The following is a 19702-nucleotide window of genomic DNA, read 5'->3' as shown; positions in this document are numbered from 1 at the left end:
AACGATGAGCAGGAATAAAACATTTCCATTTCAGAAGTTCTGTGCATTAGCCCCAATAAACTGCAGTGCTTAGCAGTGGCATTATGACAGATGTGTAAAAACCGATGAGAATGTTATTAGTTTTCCAGCATAGTTTAGATGCTAGCAAAAGTGAGGGCAACACAGCTATAATTCAGCTGTTTCTTTGTGTGATTTGAGGATAGCGACGTCTTTTAGCAGACGATGGGAAGGGGAACCATTTGCCTGGTAGCACTTTGTGGTGTTTGAAGAGCAGTTCTGCAGTGAAAGCTCTGAAAAACTTTGGCACCAAGGTTAAAGCTGTGCTTCTTGCACCTAGAAGGACCACTGCTGCATTCCATCCCTTCCTCCTCTTTCTGTAAGTACACTTCTGAGCAGAGCTCCCCAGTGATTCCTGACTGGGATTCCTTAACTACAACACTTTAGTCCTTGCATTTCTAGTGCTGTAACACACTTGTATGCGAGACAGAACTGGTGTCAGTGTTTCAAGGAAGCATTTTAACCACAAAGCCCGCTGGGATTTGCCTGCTCATTCCAAGCAACGTATGCAGACTTTTTGGTGGCATACAGTGATAGAATGAGGGGCAGCAGGCAGAAAATGGAACACAGGGATTTCTGTACAAACAGAGTGAAGAATTTCACTGTCAGAGGGATGGAGCACCAGAACAGCCTGAGCAGATAGGTCGTGGGGTCTCCTTGTCTGCAGATATTCAAGACCTGTCTGTACACCTACCTGTGTGCCCTGCTGTAGGGAACTGCTTTAGCAGGGGTTGGACTTAGTGGTGTCTTGAAGTCCCTTTCAGCCCCTACAGTTCTGTGGTTATTCCTTACTGGTAACAGTGTGAAAGCACTAGGGACTGGGATGTAGTTTATTATTCAGAGCCTCGCTGTGCTGTTTAAGAACTGGCTTAATCTGCTACTGCACATCCACTAGCTGATGGTGTTTTGTCACATAGATCAAGTTTACTGTGATTTGTTTTCCCTTTTCCTTTTTGTGTACTGCAGCCTATGACAATTGTAACTTTTTTTCTTCATTTCAATTGTTATTTCTAGCCTAGGGAGTGGAATATGGTAAATGTGCAAGAGAGGAAGTTCATGGAAAATAATAAAATAGTAACAGAATGTCACAGAACTACTGTGAAATGGTGTAATGCTAATTGTATGGAAAAGATCTGATCCAGGCCTGGTATATTAAATACACTTGGTCCAGGCTTTATCTTGCTGTCTCCTGAACTCCAGTGGAATACACTAATATCTATAAAATACGTAATATTTGTGCATATTTTTTTTCCACTACTCTCTTGATCTCCTAGGGAGCCTGTTCAAAATATTTGGAGAGGTTTTACTGAGATAAGATTAAAACAAGCTACTCTTGATCATTTCTGAGAATCTTGGCTTTGGGGAAGGAAGGGCTGGCTGATACGAGGACCAGCAGAGCAACATCCTGCTTGCTTCTTTCCACCTCTTTTTTTCCTCTGATGCCATTTGTGGATGTGTTTTTCTACTTGTTAAACGTTTGCATGCATGTTTGAAAATTAATTTAAAGCCTTAGACCAAATGGTAATTCCAGGTGCAGGTACAAAGGCTGTGTCAGGTTTATGGATTCCTTAAAAAGGGATGCTGTCCAGTGCTGTGAGCAAGTCCAATATGATTCCAGGGTAAGCAAATGAGTGTAGAACTCTGAGCTCAATAAGCTGAGTTTGGAGAGGTACAAATCAATAGAGTTGCCGTGGTGCTTGCAGACAGCTTTCTAAGCAACTGGGTTTTATGCAACCAGTATGGCAGAGGGCACTGAGCAGTCACTGAATCTGACCTGTGTTCATCCAGGTTTCCATCTGTCACCCATCCCCTGACAGAAACTGGAAGCAAAGCAATTTTTTATTGCCAAATTTGTCTGTTGAGAGGTTTTCCTACATTGTGATTCCTAATTGAGAAGCATTAGTGAACTCTGAAGGTGCTGATTTACTTCCTTTTTTGCGAAGTAGCTTGACACAAGCATCTATGTGTTTGCAGGGGAGAGAGCTAGAGCAGTCAGAATAAGCAGAGGATATTATTTCAGGCTGTATTTATTTTCACAGAGTGGTTTTTTAAGTTGTTGTGTACGCTGTACTGACTTCAGTTGCCTACTCCCCTGCTCTTCAAATACCCCTTCCTGTTCAGGATTTTTATTTAATCTTTGTACTGGAACTTCCTGGAAAGTTGGTGCTTCTGAGGGAGCTGAAAGAGGAACCAAGTGCATTTGATTCCTCAAATACACCTACTCTGGAAAGCAGCATTAAACTGGATAAATCAATACCACAGTTTCTGTGTAGCTGTGACTTCCAGCTGCATACCTTGGGCAAGCAGTGCTCTTATGCTGTATTTAGTCACAAGTGGACCTTTTAAATGGGTAGGAGAGGAACTGGCAGTGTCTGTGGGGCATTCCTGGGCGTGGGTGAGTCCTCAGAGCATCCTCTTGTGTTTTGGTGCTTTGGGAGGAAGGAATCAGCACATGGCCATGAGGTGGTCTTGCTTTCCTTTCCCTTGTGTAAGTGGTGTCTGTGGTCGGCTCTCACAGGAGATCCAGGTATTGGGGAATGCATGGGTCTCACTAGAAGCTACAGTCAGGCAAACTGGGGCTCTTGGCTGAGATTACCTGCCTGGCTGCAGCACTGATGCCCAGCTAGGTAGTGCCGGGTGCCAGGCTTGGCTTAATGGGTGGTTTTTGTCTGTGGGCAATGGAGAAACTGTGAGGCTTTGTCCAACCTAGTTGTTAGTACTTGCATAATGAGAAATTGGTCAGTGTTTTCTGTCATGTTGTTCCCCCTTTGGGAAACCTCAATCCTTAACCCATAAATGAGTGTAAGAGTAAGCACTCAAGTCAAAACTCAGGCACTTTCACATCTGAGCATATTTACTGTTGTATTCCATCTGTAGTAGCCAACTACTTTCTAATTTCAAACTGTTTTCCCTATTCTTCCTGTATGACAAAAGCTGTAGCTGTCCTTTGTGCCCTCAACCTGATTGAGCTGAGCCATCTGCTTTCATGCTGAGAAGAAACATTAGGGATGAGAGACCCTTTTTTCCCGGAGGCAAATATTTCCCTTTCTCATCCAAATGATAAGTTTTTGACTGATTAAGCATCTGTTGTGTAATAGATCACTGAAAGAAATTGGTGGTATAAGCTGCTTAGGTAACACTGGTGAGTTTCCAGGAGTGTTCTGTTATAGCTGAAAGCAGGTGTTTAGAATCATTTTATTGCTCTTGCCAAGAGGGTTTCAATCCACTTTTGTTTTCTGTTAGTCAGAGAGACAGGTGGAGCATCCATGAATAGCTTTAGGTTTGGTTCTAGCGTGATGCAGGTGAGTATTAAAAGTTTCTAGGTTTTTATTTTTGTGGTTAGGTTTCTTTTTCTTTTTTTTTTCTCTCACCTTCATTGAATATTGCATTTTGAGGGAGATAATTTTTGTATTTGGAATAATAATCATTGTGTCTAACTGCTAATATTTTATTTTTCTTTGCAGAAAGAAATTCAAGCAATGAGTCAGTGCCACCACCCCAACATTGTATCTTACTACACATCATTTGTGGTGAAAGATGAGCTTTGGCTGGTGATGAAGTTACTTAGTGGAGGTGAGTGGTCCAATTTGATACCCTGAAAGGCAGCATTAAAGGCTGACCAGTGTTTTGTTTTCGTCCCAGGTTTCCTTCCCACTTCTGAATTAACATTGAATGATAATGCTTGACTTCAACCCATTCAGCTCAGAAATAGCTTTTTATTTCGTGTATGTCTGTAGTAATACCCAACCGCATGACTGACTGTCTTTTTTAACTCCTGTTCTGTAAATTGTACAAAATAATTCTACAAGATACTGTCAGTGTTTTATTGCTGAATGACTCAGTTGAGTTTGAAAACAGAAGGATGTGACTTCAGACACTGAAAAAAGGAACTTGGGTACAGATGTAGTAGTTGAAACCATTCTAAACTTCAAAACAACAGAAACAACAACACCATTGCACTTGAGATTGTTTCTCATATTGCATTTGCAGAAGTTTCTTAATCCTTTTCCATGATCCTAGGATAAACTTTCTGAATTAGAGATGAATTCAGCCTCCTCTGCTGAGCCCAACCGTTCCCAGCCGCTGTATAGCTGGGGCTGTGATGTTAGCAGCTCCTCTTGCAGGGCTGATTGCTTGCCCTGTTCTCACTTGAGTTGGAGACCTGCATATGGTGCTGATAGCTTGTTGGTAACCAGCCAGTCTTTTGATTTTTAACTAACTTACGTACTGGCTGCCCTTGTGAAGAACTTAAATCACCTCTTTTTCAAAGCAGAACTGCTGCTGTAATGCCAGTCTGTGGCTTTACAAAGGAAGAACAATATAATGGAATCATTAATGTTAGAAAAGATCTCTAAGATCACCCAGTCCAGCCATCCACCTATCACCAATAGTTCCCACTAAACCATGTCCCTCAGTACAACATCGGAATGCTTCTTGAACACCTCCAGGTCTGGTGACTCCACCACCTCCCTGTGCAGTCCCGGCACCTGACCACTCTCTCAGAGAAGTATTTCCTAACGTCCAACCTGAATCTCCCCTGGCTCAACTTGAATCCATTCTCTCTAGTCCTATTGCTAGAGGGGAGAAGAGGCTGACTCCCACTTTACCACAACTTCCCTGCAGGCAGCTGCAGAGAGCAGTAAGGTCTCCCCTGAGCCTCCTCTTCTCCAGACTGAACAATCCCAGCTCTATCAGCTGCTCCCCATCAGACTTGTGCTCCAGACCCCTCACAGATCTGTTGGCCTTCTCTGAATGTGCTCCAGGGCCTCAATGTCCTTCTTGAACTAAGAGGCCTGAAATCAGGCACAGTACTTGAGGTGTTGAGTGCAGAGGGATGGTCACTTCTCTGCTCCTGCTGGCAGCACTGCCTCTGATACAAGTCAGCATGCTGCTGGCCTTGACCACCTGGCAGAACATGAGCCAGAAGTGTGCCCAAGCATCAGCCAATACCCCCAGGTCTGTTTCCTCTACACAGCTTTCTAACCACTCTGCCCCAAGCATTGCCTAGGGTTGTTGTGGCCAAAGTGCAGGGCCCAGCACTTGGTCTTGTTGAACTTCATCCTATTGGCCTCAGCCCAGCAATCCAGCCTGTCCAGATCCTTCTGTAGGCTTTCCTACCCCCAGGGCAGATCAACATTTCTAGCCAGTCTGGTGTCATCTGCAAGCTTACTGAGGGTGCACTCAATGCCCTCATCCAGGTAATCAATAAAGATACTGACCAGAACAGGCCCTGATACTGACACTTGGGGAGCACCACTCGTGACTGGATGTGACTCCATTCACCACCACTTCTCTTGGCCCAGCCATCCAGCCAGGTCTTTACTCAGCAGAGTACATCTGTCCAGGCCATGGGCTGCAGCTTCTCCAGGGGAATACTGTGTGAGAACATGCCCAAGGCTTTGCTGAAGTCTGGGTAGGCTACATCAACAGTCTTTCCTTCATCCACTGGGCAGGTCACTAGATCATAGAAAGAAATCAATTGGTCAAGCACAACCTGCCTTTTCCCTCTGGTTGTCTCACACTTGCTGTGTGATCTCCCTCAAGGTGATCTGCTCCATAACCTTTCCTGGCACAAAGGTCAGGCTGACAGGCCTGTAGTTCCCCATATCCTCTTTACGGCCCTTCTTGTAAGTGGGAACCTCCAATCCTCTGGGACCTCTTCAGTTTACCAGGAATGCTGATTGGTGATGGAAAGTGGTTTGACTATCACCTCCACCAGTGCTCCCTCAGCACCCTTGGGTGGATCCCATCTGATCCCACAGACCTGGCAGTCCAGGTGGATAAGTGGGTCTCTAAAAGTTTCTACCTGAATCGTGGGGGTTTTATTCTCCTCATCCAAGACTTCCAGGTCAGGAGCTGCTTGATTTGTATAGCATTGTTCCTCACAGCTGGATGTCTTTCCCATTTCTAGGTGACAAAATAACTGCAATACTTGAGGCAATTTCAAGTTACCACCTGGTTCACAGGGCCAGGGAAACTTCTGGGATTTATTCTGTCAGGTAGAAACAACTTTTGTGAGGGAGAAAATTGTAAAACTTCATATCAGCAATGCTAGATCTGATGTCATAGTGTTTTCCAGAATCCTTAAGTTGTTATCAAGACAGTAAATGGTATTAAGTTTGGGATGAGAAGAGGACTGTTGCTGAAGTCTTAGGCTGTCTTAAGTAAGGCTTGGTTTTCCTGGCACCCTTGAGAAAGGGAATTGGAAGCTGAAAAACTTTTCGTTCTTTTCAAGAAGAAAATTAAAAAAAAAAAAAAAAATTTCTGGTTTTTCTGCTCTTGGCTCAATACTGAAGACTGTAAAATGACAGAAGATGTGGAAAAATCTGGCTAAACTTGTTGGCTTCTTCCCTGAAAGCCTGACAGTGACCGTAAGTATGTGTTTTTGAAGATCATTAGTATTTTAGCAGTTCTCTTGGGGGCAATCAAACTTCATGCTGACTTGAATCTTTTTTAAAGAGTTTATGATGTCCCATGTGCTCACATGTTGTTAAGCAATACCCCTTATTTTCTTGGAGGGATGTGTAACAGTCGGGTCATTAAAGATGGGATTTCTGATCGTATGTAGAAAAGAATCCTTTGCCAGTTTAGTGCTTTCCAGTTTTCCAGTTTAGTGCAAATGATTTTCCTGTTGTATAAGAGGTGCCTATGGGAGACCCTCTCAAGCACATAAAGTGGTGTTTTAGGGGTACAGGATGGGCAGCAGCAATGTTAGTGGTTCTTTATAGGAGAATGCACAGCCCCCTTGAGGAAAATTAACACTTTTGCAGTTTTCTGGCAGTATTACGCTAATTCTTGAACCTCCAAATGTTGCTTTCATTCTCATTTTTGTGTGGGTTTTTTTTTTTTTTTTTTGGAAAGGTAGGGGAAAAAAGAGATCAGTGTTTGGATCATGAAGTACCACATAAACAGAAAAAGTTTAGAAAATAATCATAACTTCAGAACTGTTCACTTGGTGGGGAAACATAACCTGTTTGTCTTGAATATTCACTTTGAATAGGCTTCTGCATTATACAGGGTGGTATTTGACCCCTCTGCAGCTGTGACCTTAAGTGGAGAACTGTTTCAAAGTAGTTAAGGTATAGAAATCTCTGGTTTGCTCTGTTGCACACACTGAAGAGCAGGGATGTGCAATAAAAGACAGACTGCTTTCTCACTTGAAGCAAAACATTTGGGGCCCGGGGGGAATGGCTAAAATATACTTTGAGGGCAACGTGTCGGTTTTTATGCAGGAAGAAGATACCTTGAGAGGTATTTTTCAGCCTTTTTCAGCTTATGATTTTTTCATGGCTGTACTTCAGAAATGGGATTTTAGATCTTCCAGGACAGTCCTGAGGGTGGGTTGAGAAACTCGTGTGTCGGAGCTTTCTGACTGAGGACTTTTCCATTCACTTTTAATGAGACTATTTCCAGTTGTTTTTAAGTTGAGTGATTTATATAAGGAGTTGCTTTAAAACCTGCTTTTCATCCCTTTCAGCTTATCAGTAAAAGATTGGCTAGTCATCTGTTATCCAATGAAAAAAAATAACGGTCTGAATTTCTCAACAGGAAAGAGCTTTGGCTGTTTTACGAATTTGAAAGGGGGGGAAAAATATAACAAGGTGCAGCCCAACTCTTTTATTCCATTTAACCATTCACAGAGCACAGGCTGAGATTTGTACATCCAAGTAAACACCCCAGGTCTGTTTTGATGCATTGGTTGTGGTTTTGTGCTGTGATTTTTTTATATGGGTATAAGTTCAGAATCTTACTGTTTCTCTTCTCTCAGTTTCAACCTATGCTGGCTTGTGTTTTTAGGCTGAAAGCAACTTAAATTTTATCCTACTTACATGGACCCCATTGCTATGATGCAGTCTTAAATGTAAGTCTCTGTTGTTTTAAACGTAATTTAATTTAATTTTCTGATTGCAGTCAATTTGTTGAACCTTAACTTAGTCATATGGGTGAATATTCTAGAAACATCCCTTAGGGATGGTACCCTAAATCTCTGAAGCTTTGTCTGTGCAGTCAGAGAGAGCACTCCAAGGCAGCTCCATTGCCTGTGTGACGTTGTCTCACAGCTCCACTTTTTATCTCCACTTTGCAAGTACTGTGTTGGTGGAAGATACTGTGTTCCATCTTTGAAAGTCGTCAGCAGCGAGTAGGTAATGTACTGGTGAGCTGTTGGGGAGAGCTGTGAGAGCTGCCTGTCTATAGCAGGGCCAAGTCAGGCTGGTGGAAGTTGGTGCTGAAAGCCCTTAGAACTGGCTGATTTGACACGGAGGCAGAAGAGCTGTGTAGTTGTTCCTGATGGCATGCACTGTGGCTGTGATGGTATCCAGCTGGGAGTGATAAGGGGGTGCTGGTGTGTCCGGTTCTTCTGATGGCCTCTTTCAGATCTGACAGTATAGGCCTGAGTCAGATTTGTGAAGTATCTGCTGCTTGTTTCCTTTAGGAGAAACTGCAGATCCTTTCCTCTGAACTTCTGATGATTAAACTGTTTTTCAGGGATCCAAGCTTAGCAATGTCAACGTGGCACCCCGGCCTCTTGGTCCAATGTTACTCCAGACTAAACTTCAGTAGCTATTTCTAGCCAGCTGCTTCCCCGCTCTTTCCCGTGTTGGCATTCCCATGTCATGAGTGTTAATCGTGCCTTCTAAAACTATCTGATGCTGATCCTGCTTTCCAGCTCCTGTGGCTTTTTAGTAGGAAGAGGAGCAGCTGACCTTCTGTGCTTTTTCTGGTTGTGACCTGTTTGCTCCTCTAAATTCTCTCTGGTTTCAAGAGCACTCATTTAACAGGTGACCCAAAGCTGTGGCCAGCTCCACAAAACAGCTGCTTGTGTAGAACAGCCATCTGTGACCATTCCTGCATCACACAGCATATTTTTTATTGTCCCTGTTTACCAGCAGAACCAAAAATATTTCCAAACTAAATTTTTCTAAACGTTGGAGCTCTTTCCAGATTGGGCTGTTAGATCTTCTGCCTTCTTACAGGCTCGTGATTAAGTCTGCTAAGAAGATTGTTGTGTTGAAATAGTTAAACCTTTTCCAGAAGTTTTTCGGATTAAATGATCAGTTTCTTCCTTCAGCCTTTCTTCTTGATTACCTGATGAAGTGCTTGGCTAGCACTGGCCATGCCCTCCCTTCCCTCTGGCTTGCTCAAATGTCTTCCAGGGAGATGGGACATCTTGTTGTACTCCTGCCATGTTAACCTCTGGAGTTAACTGGCTGCTGGAATTAGGAGTGGTCAGATCAAAGTTCATAGAAATCCTCATGTTTATGTTGAATTATTTTGTTAGGAGAGAGCTGTGCTGTTTTCAGTCCCTCTGGAGGGTTCTTAATTTAATTTGTGTCTCTAAAATAAATTTCAAACGATTAAGGATGGGGTAAGTCAGAGGCAGGAGACTGTAGGGACTGTATTTGATTACAGGATGTGGAGCTTGGAGATGCATTGCCATTCCTAGCCATAGAAAGAAAAGCATAAAAAATAGCTAATTTTCTTCAGGTTTATCTAAACATCTGTCCTAACACCAGTAAGGCTGCCTCACCTCCTTTATTGTATTATCTTGCTTCCTGCTTTAACCTGGACTCTCTCACTCATCATGCAAGTAGTGTGGAGAGAAAGAAGCAAGAAATGAAAGTTTCCTTAACTTTCTCCCTCCGTGCTGATGTGGTTTGACCAGGGCTAGGAAATAACTCCAAGAGCAGAAACCTCAAGAGAGCTACGTAGGTGTCTTTTCCTTTGTTTTCTGTAACTTGTTCTTTCCTTTGCTTTCGTGTTCATCTGCTGCATCTGTGTACTTCGACCCCAGACCTGCTGAATCCGAGCAGCTGTTCTCCTTCAGCATTGTATTCCTTGGTTTGTCAGAGGCTGACAAGGTGCAGGCTTAATCCTTGGCTCTGGTGACAGGCTCACCGAAACCACTGGCTTCTCCCAAAATGCCTTAATAGCGAGGGATCTTGCAGCCTTCCAGTGTGCGGAGACGCAGCACCGTGTTCAGCATCTGTATCCCTTAACTCTGAGACAGACCTCAGTTCTCCCAAAATTGGCTAATGAAACGCTAGTGATCTCCAGCACCATTTCACAGCCTTTTTGTGGCAGGCTTTTAAAGGGCAAACTGACTTTAATACAGATACTATTACATTTCTGCTGGAAACGTTAGAGTATTACACTTTCTTGTGTTGATTGCCAGGCAAATTTAAAGGAGGTGGTGGCCTTTTTTAGCATGTAACTTTTCCTGTATCTGTCCTGTTACTAAGGATATATAACACCTGAGATGTGGTTTGCAGCAACTAGCTCTGCTACAAGTTTCTTTTGCCTCTGAGGGTGTGTAAAATTCCAGCTGTGTAATACTCTTGCATTTATCTGTAATCTTCCTCTACGCTGCTCCGGTTTTCCTATCCTCCTTCACTACAATGTCTTCACTCCTTGTGCTGAAACATTAAGCAGGATGGCTGATGGCTGTCACATGGCTGCTTTGTTCCTCTCCTAAGGAGGAACGTTAGAAGCAGACTTTCTAAATGCTGTTACTCGTGCTCAGGGCTGTAGGTGAGGATGGAGAAATGCATTTTGGACTCAGAGCAGGAAGCTGTGTTGTTTGTGGTGGCTTGCTGTTGAATCAATGGAACAATTAGGACTTCTTACCCCAAGGGTGCGATTACACAAAAGTTTTTCTCCAGCAGCAGAGCTGGTTTTAGAAGTTTCTGGCTGCTGGTTCTCCACCCTGCCTGGAAAACTGGATTACCAGTTAGTGCAGTGATCTCATTTACAGTGTGGCTTTGTAAGGAGGTGTGTTGGCACAACAAGGGGGGAGGTGAGCTGTGGTGCTGGAACTCATTAAATCTCATTTTGTGCTGAAGAAAACAATAGGGGAGCATGTAGTACAGGGTGTATTTTGAAGGAGATGGCTCTTCTCGGTGCGTGTATGGGATACAGGGCAGGACTGCAGTCACTAGGGTGGGTTGCAAATTGTCTGCCAGATCTTAACCTACAGGAACATTGCCTTCTTAGAAATTTAGGGTGTTCTTTGTTCACGGGTTTGTCTTTGCTGCTTAGATACTGCTGTCATGGGTGGAATTTAACTGTTTCCTTCTGGAAAATTGGAAATGGGCTTCTGTGGATTGAGTCAGACTTAATCAGCTATTCTCCAGCTGTGCCAGAGTGAGAAAGGAGAGCTGCAGAGCTTCCTGCTCTTCAGTCCTTGGGGGCAGCATGGGGAGCAAATGGGGGGATTGATTCCTTTTGTGCAACTGGACAGATGTCTGATCCATCTGCTGCAGGGCTGATGCGAGCAGTGAAGACTCCAGAACAAGTTCCTCCCTGCTTGTTTGTATTTGACATTTAGTAGTTACAGGCTGGGTTTTTTGTTGCCTATGTGCAGCTGGTTCCCTGGTGGTTCGTGCTGTCATTAGGAGCTATTGCATTAGGAACTGTCAGAGCAGGCTGTGAAGCTTGTTAGCTTGAATGGAAAACCACTTAACTTTCAATTGCTGTATGGTTTGCACTGTGGGGCTGCACTTTACTAAGCAGACGTAATACGGCTTGCGATTGGCGTCACACACTGGGGCACTTGGATGATGAATGACAAGTAATGCTAAATGCTTTATCACAGTGTCTTTGCTCGATATCTTGTGGGCTTTCTGCTGGTGTGCTGCTCAGTATATATTTGATAGGCAGCAATTTGTTTAGAGCCACATTTTTTTTCCACATCAGTCTCTTAATGTCTCCTTTCTTTTGCCTGCTGCTGGACTTCAGAATCAATTGTTTATTGCTAGGCTTCTTTAAATGTTCTTATCAATGACATTATCACTTATATTTATGTGTAGGCTCCACTTTTGGCTCTTCCTTCGGTTTTGTTTTGTGTTTTCCTGACGTGTTTCTCCTTCTGGGCTTGGAACAGCACTTCAGTCAGCCTCAGCCAAACTACTTTTTTTTTTCTTCTTTCAGCTGAAGCCTAACCCCTGTTCTGTGCATGTGCAGCTTCTTTTGTGTTTTCTGCCTTCAAAAGTACCATGTACAATAAGTACCGTAGTATTGCACAGTTCTATCATCTGAAATAGGAGTTACATTCTAGAGGGGATTCAGAATTTACTTTTAAAGACATTTTAGTGACTTTTTGTTCTTGAAAAAGCTGCTATAACTATTCTTTAACACGTGGTGTGTGCCTTATTTTTAGTGTTAACCTTAGCTTCTGGCCACTAGATCATGGGAGCTGTTTGTCTTGCAGATTGCTCAGTCCACTGGTGTACGTGGAGCACAAATCCTCACTGACATTACATCTAAGCAGAGATTCAGTAAAGTTTAGGTTTGCTCCAGACTTCCTCAGTTACTTTTGAAAGTGGTTTGGAGCCTGGCTTAGAAACTGGCGGTACCCAGGGTTATGCTGGTATTCTGAAACAGGATGGTCAGTGGGTAGAACACACGCTTCTGTGTAGATCTGATCTTGGTTCCAGTTCAGTTGAATGTTCCTGGTTAATTTCTAGCAGTTAATGTGTTGCTGTGTTGAGAACAAGCCACTGTATGCAAAGCAGTCCGTTTCTTCCCTTAGGCTATGGATAGGGCTCCAACCTACTAACCTCCTACAGCATAATGCAGTTGGTGAAAGTGAGAATGGTTCCTAAAATCATAGAGTCATTTGAGTTGGAAGGGACCTTTAAAGGTCATCTAGTCCAATTCCCTTGCAGTGAACCTGGACGTATACAGCTAGATTTGTCCGCTGCTAGTTATTCAGCCACACTGTAGCAATCTTCCTGAACCAGAATGTTAGAAGATTTCTAATACTGCACACTGAAATGTATGGAAATACACTGCAGTGTATGGAAAGACAGCTTGGCTTTGTTCTTCATATCATACCGTGCTGCGCTTTTATGAAATTGCCTTTGAGTCTGAAGTCAACACCTACCTCCTCATTTACTGATCTGTGCACTGGGAAAACACAACATGTTGTGTTGCCAGTAGCAAAGCTGTTTTTTAATAGTGTAAACAAAATAGGGATGAACCATCTAACGCTTTCTTGAACAGGAAGGTGGCTCCTCTTTTGCTTTTCTGCTGTTCCCTGGGCGAAGCGTTTCGCTGATGGCCTTATTGCTGTTTTCCCTTCTGTAGAAGGTTGGCAAATTCCTTCACTTCTTTGGGCATCTCATTGGGAAAGTGGATTTTGGAAAACATGCTAAAAATGGCAGGTTGGACTGGGAGCAGATGCACAGCATGGGTGTGAATCAGCTATTGCCAGTTTACAAAGAAGGCTTGTTGTATGCATGCCCTCTTGTCTTTTAGTTTTTTTCCCCCCCTTTTTTGGGTTGGGTACAGCCTCAAACTTGGCTGACACAGGATTTCTGACCAAATGATTCTGAGCACCTTATCTTCCTCCTCCACGTTCCCTGGGCCCTCTGCAGGAGAGGGGAAATACTTCTGAACGAGGTCTGCTGACAGAGCTGTGGGTGGAAAGAGGACAAAACGAGTATGTGAAGAACTGCATATTTTCACTGCACTTCTAAACAAGTGGCAGTTTGTTCTCCAGATAAAGGCACATTTCAGAGGAAAAACCTGAACAGTGAAAGTGGAGGGTTTTTGGTCTTTTCCTGTAGGTGTCAAAAAAAAATTCTTGTCCAAAATAAGGAATATCAGGGCTTGCAGGCACATACCTATTAGCATGAATAGGTGACAGGCTGAATCCCAGGTGAGTCCTCATGCCATACCAGAGCACATCTCAGCCAGAGAAACCTAAAAGGTGAGGTCTCAGTGGAGGGTTTGTATTCTGACTTTGGGTGTTTCACCGGTTCATTCAGTGAAGAAAATGCTGCTCCCATGCAGGGAGCCCAGCATGCAGAACAACCTGAGTTATGCTGGGTGAAAACTTTGGCTAATCAAGATCCAGGACAAAGCTAACTGAAGAAGACAAGGGCCTCTGTGCTTAGCACTATTCAGCCTTCCTTTACCTTGTCTATAAAGCACATTCTTGTGTGAAATGTTGGAGGGCTGTTATGCAACTAGACTTTTTTTTTCTTTTTCATTTGCTTTTTTGTTTGCTTTCATTTGCTTCTTCATTTGCTTTTGCTGGATGCTTCTTCCAGCATCCAGGCTAGATGTGGCCCTATGCAGCCTGGTATACTGGTTGGGAACCCCGCATGCAGCAGGGGATTGAAAGTAGATGGTCATAATGGTCCTTTTCAACCCAGGTCACTCCATGACTCTACAATTCTTTTTCTATTTTGTTAATGTGTGCTAAGATCTTGTCTTTTGCAAATACCATGAGCCAAATAAAGGCTTTTTGGGGAGGAAGAAACTGGAGGTACCATTCTGGAGAAGAGTGGAGCTGGTCTTATTGCTTGCAACTGACACGGGGCTATCAGCTCCTTTCTGTGCTCATGAGCGTGTTCTTCCCCTCCTTTTTCCTTGGCTCTGGCACTCATCCATCCCATAGATTATTTATGCACACTGCTAACCAAACACAGCCTTTTTTTCTTGCCAGCTTAGTTTTCAGTCTGTTTAGCAGTTATCTTAGTGATGCCCAGTTCCTCTCCAGTGACGAAGATGGAAAGTGTGTGGCTGGGCAGAGCGGGGCGTTGCTCCCCTGGCTGCAGCCAGCTGTTGGGTAACTCAGCACACACAGCATTTCCCACAACTAAGGGACACCCTGCACCCTGCTTGTTTCCTGTGCAGTTCTGATTGTGCAAAGCAAGCCCTTGTTGTGCACAGATCTGTATCATCTTTCTGTTCTGTGAGAATCCAGAAGCTACTAAGTGAAAGCCTAGGAAGAATGATCTTTCAGCTTTTTTAAATTAGCTGTGTTAGTATTGAGATGTTCTTTGCCTGGTAGACTTGCTTTTCCAAGGCTATCAGTGCTCGAATTAGTGCTTTGCAGTCATGCCTGCTTTGGTCATTCTTTAAGAACTTCCCAGTGCTGCTGACATTACTTTGTGCTGATTGATATCTGTGAAAAACTTAATAGTCAATTATCTGCTGATTAAATCATGTCAACCAATGTCTGAAGGGGTTGCAAAGCGCACACCTGGAAAACAGGCTTAGGCATCCCATGCTGGAGCAGAGGGAGCAATAAAACCTGGCTCTGAGGAGACTTTAATCCAGATGCACACACACAGAATATAATATCCAATAGATTGTGAAAACAGAACTTGCACAAGAAAAGTGTTATTGGTCAGTGATTCCACTTATTTCTGGGTGTGATTCAAAGAGGTGGTTTACTCCATAAAATGTGGTTTGTCACACGAGGTGATGTAATTCACACCATGGTTGGAGAGAAAAGAAGCCTAATGCTTCTAGGGGAGGATCTAAGCTATCCTTGTTTTGTATGCAGTAAAGAAATGATTTATGTTCAGAATTCAGCCTCATTTGTTCAATATTCAATTTTAATTTCCTCTGTATTGAGTTTGCTAGAGCACAGAGTCTGATTTTTATTAAGCTTGTTGTCCTATGCTTGCAAGTCGCTGCAGCTCCCCTGTTTTTTCCATTTCCCCTTCCTGCTTCTCCAGTACTAAAACAGCTGTAGCACCAGTATCTACTGAATGCCCTTCCAAGAGTCCTGTGTGTATGTACACTTTACGTTTTGGCTTGTTCAAAGACTATCACAGTTCCTTGTGATCATGGGGTATTTACAGCCTGCCATGAGGATTTTCCTTCTCTATCAGTCTCATGGGTGTAAGGCCTGCGTTGCTGCCACTGCTTTCCCTTCAGGAGACTCTCCAGCTGCTGCCAGATCCTCCTGCTTCTCCTCCTAGCAAATTTCTATTCTGAGTGTTCTTAAAGTATACAAATCAGTTCTTCTAGTTTAAGCTAATGTGTTGAACTATTTTCTCTAGGCTCTGTTTTGGATATTATAAAGCACATTGTGGCCAAAGGAGAACACAAGACCGGTGTCCTGGATGAGCCCTGTATAGCCACGATCCTCAAGGAGGTGCTGGAGGGGCTGGACTACCTGCATAAAAACGGACAGATCCACAGGTATTTTTCATGTTTCTCATCCCTGTCCTGAAGTGTGCACCACTGGAACAGCAGTAGAGCTGGGCTGACTGGACTGCGTATGCTCTTAGGATACAGAGAATGGAAAGGAAAGATTGGGGCTTTACTAGAACTCAGAGTTCAGATTTCTCTGTGACAACTACTTCTATAGAAAATATATGACCAGGACAAGGCAAGGCTGGGTAAACCTTGAGATATCTGAACTTCCTTGTATAACAAAACCTTTTTCCAAATGTCAAGATCCAGCTACAACGAGTGATTATTAGAGCTGGAAAAGCTTCAGCTGGTCTCATTTCTTGCAGAGCTACAAATCACTCTCTATGAGTGCTGCATAAGAAATGTTGGACAATTTAATAAGGAGTCCTTCAAGTCCCAAGGTTGTTTTTTGTTCTTTTTAAGGCAGGATGCTGCAGGGTGAACATCATGACATTTAAATTTGGCTGTTTTCATTTAAAAAAGATGGAAACAAAATTAGAACTGAAAAACTGTTCTGTGGACAAAACCCAGTTAGTTAACTAATGGCCGTATGTGGTTTGATGGATCACTGAAACGTGGGCTTCTGTGCTGCTCTGTCATTTGGGGTGTATTTTTAAAGCATGTTTTCCTGTCCCCTGGTGTTTCAAGGTGTGGCGTAGTTTAGAAAGAGAGGGTGCTGATTCAATACATTGTGCCATTTAAAAAAATAAATGTACAATCTTAAGTATGCACTGAAAATAGAACATATGGCTTGTGGGTAATATACGTCATTCCAGCCACACGCTGCTGCTGGGAACAGCAGCCTCTTCTTTGGGAATTCTGTGAGCTTGGTTGTCTTCTGGTACAATGCCATTATAAACTTGCTCCAGCACAGCAGCAGCAATGCTTGTCCTCTTGCTGCTCGAGAAGAGGTAACTCATTCTACCAAAGTGTTGTTTTAATTAGAAAATCCAAGAAGCATTCATTTCATCCTTTTGATCAAACCAAATCCCACTGGCCTTTGTGGGATTGTTTCTAGTTAAAAAGAAACAAAAGGCTGGAAGCAACTTTGGGGTGGTTCATTTCCCTCAAAGAAATCTCAAATTTCAATATCCAGTCTCCATTACAATTCCTATTTAACAAGAATAGTTGTTTTTGCTGAAGACAGTTCTGATTCACAGCTGTTCACTTAACTTTCATTTTTAGAAATGACTTCAGGCAGCTCTAGGAAGGTAATGTAATAGAACAGCTTACTTGCTGAGCAAGGGTGATTTTGCACCCTTTCCATAAATAATTGACCCAACTCTGTTCATCTGTGACTTCCAGTTGATTTTTTGCTCATTTAGTTCGTCTTGTTGTCTTCATTTTTTTCTGAAGATGTCAGGTAGGGATTTCTTACAAAGAGGTGTTTCTCCATGTGCCTTTCTGTAGTGGAACAGCAGAACTAGTAGTCGTGGTGAGGATTGGAGCATTAGCTATGTGGATACGTGTATTGGGGCAGCTCCAACAGTGAAGTGTTTGGATTCATGCTTTATGTGGGTCTGGGAAACCTCACTGTGCTGAGAAATCTGGAGAAGTGGTAAGCTAAGGTATGGAAGGGAAGTGGTGTGCAGGTTTCCTACCTGTGAAGCAATGGATGTGTTTGTAACTAATGGCTGGGAGCAAGCTTTACATGCCTCTGAGGGAAGAGACGTGCTTCCTTAATGGAGTTAATCATACTGGTTTGTATTTGATCCAGATGTGTGGGATAAAACAGCTTAAAGTTGTATGAGGAAAGGTCCCATCTGCACTACATACAAATGTCTGTATGGTTTTCACATTTGCTTTACACAAGGGGTCATAGCAGTGGCCATGCCTGATGGGGAATGCAGATGGAAGTCTTGCCAAAGATGCTTTGAGAGGAAGTGTTTAAAATAACTAAACTTCGGTCCCCTGGGCCAGCTTAAAGCATCTGGCTCTAGAGGAAGCAGCATCAGGTGATGGCTGAGCTGCTGAGCATGGTGTCTGTGATGAAGGGCAGAACCTCAGACCAGAACACAGTCAGCTGTGAAGGGTCAGAACTGAAGTTCTGATGCTAGGTATTGAACGACAAACCCAAGGCAAGCAGCAATCCAGCAAAGCACGGAGCTCAGCTGGTTACAAATGCAACTGGGCTGTTATTTAGTGTGTCATACCTTGGTGAAAATGACAAATTCATTAAATTAGAGACAAGGTCTGAGTGGGAAAAAAATACAGTTAGCACACCTGCACTTGGACGGGCAGGCTATTGACAAAGCCCTGGGGATAAGTGTGTGGACCCAACTGTTGACCTGAAGTGGGAACAGCTTGTTACTGCTGTAAGTAATCAGTCAGAGCAGAGCAAACGTATATCCGATGGTGGAGCTCAGTGCTTCTAAATTATGTATCATGTTAAATGGGTAAATTAAGTTAACAAGTGGAAAACTGCCTTAATGAAATTCTGCTGCTGCTGAATCTTACTGTGTGTAAGCTTGTCTTGAACTTTAATGCCGCTTCCAATTAAGGTTTGGGGAGCTGGCTTCACAAGGGAGCAAAGGGACAGGAGAGTGGTTTGACAGCATTCTCTAGCGGAGATCAGAAAGGCAAATATCTAGAGAAGGCTTAAATTCTATTTTTCTTTGTTTACTTTGCTAATTAACAAGCAGAGCTAGGCTGAGGCTTGAATAGATGCCATTGTTCAGCAGCAAATGCTTTGGTTTCCCACGTTGTTCAAAGTTATATCTTTTGCAAGCATTGAACAGCATCTGAGGCCTTATGGGAAGAACAGAGGAGGAAGCAGAATAGGTTTTTGAAGCAGTTAACAATTGCAGATAATTCCCATCATCCTCCAAAACCAGCACAGTCTCCCCTGTCTCAGGGCTGGCAGCTGTGCCTGAGTTGCCGTGTCCTTGTGCCAGCTGCTGTGGTCACCACTGTGGGTTGCTGTGTCACCTGGCGATTCCAGCAGCGCTCTGAAATCCCAGTGCTCAGTCTCATGCTGAGGGAGAATGGACTTGGAACCCTTTCTGTGGAGCTGTCCTGCGGGATCCTGCTCAGCTGCTTTTATGGAAGTGGACCAAGAGCAATGTGCTGTGCTGTGCTGCGCTCAGGCTGATCTCGCCCGGGTGATTGCAGCAGGGTGACACGTGGGGTATGATGAACCTCTCTCTGTTTGGGCTGCGGTTCCTCACTGGATCTGGGGATTAGCAGTTAACCATCAGATCGAAGGACCTGGAAATAAAGCAAAAGCAACCCATGAGGTTTTTTTTTTCTTTTTTTGGATGTTCAGATGGTACTCTTTATGGCAATCTGACAACTGTATCATGCTGATTAACTGTTACGAGGGCTCTCTGCCTTTCTCCCTATTTTTATCTCTGAGCTTATTTTCTGTTTGCGATTAGCTGTTGTGTAACTGAATATTTCAGTTAATCCAGGTGAAATGATACATTGCTGGAGTGTTTGCATATAGTTGGAATCTCTTGTTGCAGCGCAATGAATATGATACTTGCTTGTCCTTCTGTAAAAACAAAAAAGCATAGGCAATGCTTTGGGGTTGCACACACTTGAAGTACTGTCGTGGCAGTGATCCAGCTGTAAACTTGCTTAGTGCTCTACTTGTGGGGTGGAAGAATGGTGCAGCAGCACATTTGATTCACGAGGTTAGCTCAGCTTGTGCTCCAACACAACTTCACTGTTTGCTTCTAACTGTATTAACAATTTCTGCAGAAAGTGT

The 19702-nt window shown here is 43.4% G+C and overlaps 1 protein-coding gene across 2 annotated transcripts in view; it reads left to right on the top strand.

Annotated features, from left to right (window-relative positions):
• OXSR1 (oxidative stress responsive kinase 1) overlaps positions 1–19702 on the top strand; it is an 86494-nt gene that overhangs the window by 26573 nt on the left and 40219 nt on the right. For both annotated transcript variants that reach the window (XM_042888580.1, XM_042888581.1), the window contains 2 exons: positions 3522–3630; positions 15858–15999. In XM_042888580.1, coding sequence (XP_042744514.1) covers positions 3522–3630; positions 15858–15999 — 251 coding nt within the window. The remainder of the gene's footprint in view (positions 1–3521; positions 3631–15857; positions 16000–19702) is intronic.

This window comes from Lagopus leucura, unplaced genomic scaffold (assembly GCF_019238085.1).
Source record: "Lagopus leucura isolate 7727_CA_CO unplaced genomic scaffold, USGS_WTPT01 Super-Scaffold_100157, whole genome shotgun sequence".
In the NCBI taxonomy this organism is placed as follows: Eukaryota; Metazoa; Chordata; class Aves; order Galliformes; family Phasianidae; genus Lagopus; species Lagopus leucura.
Note: the sequence above shows the minus strand (reverse complement) of the source record. Positions and strands in the feature narration are given on the sequence as shown.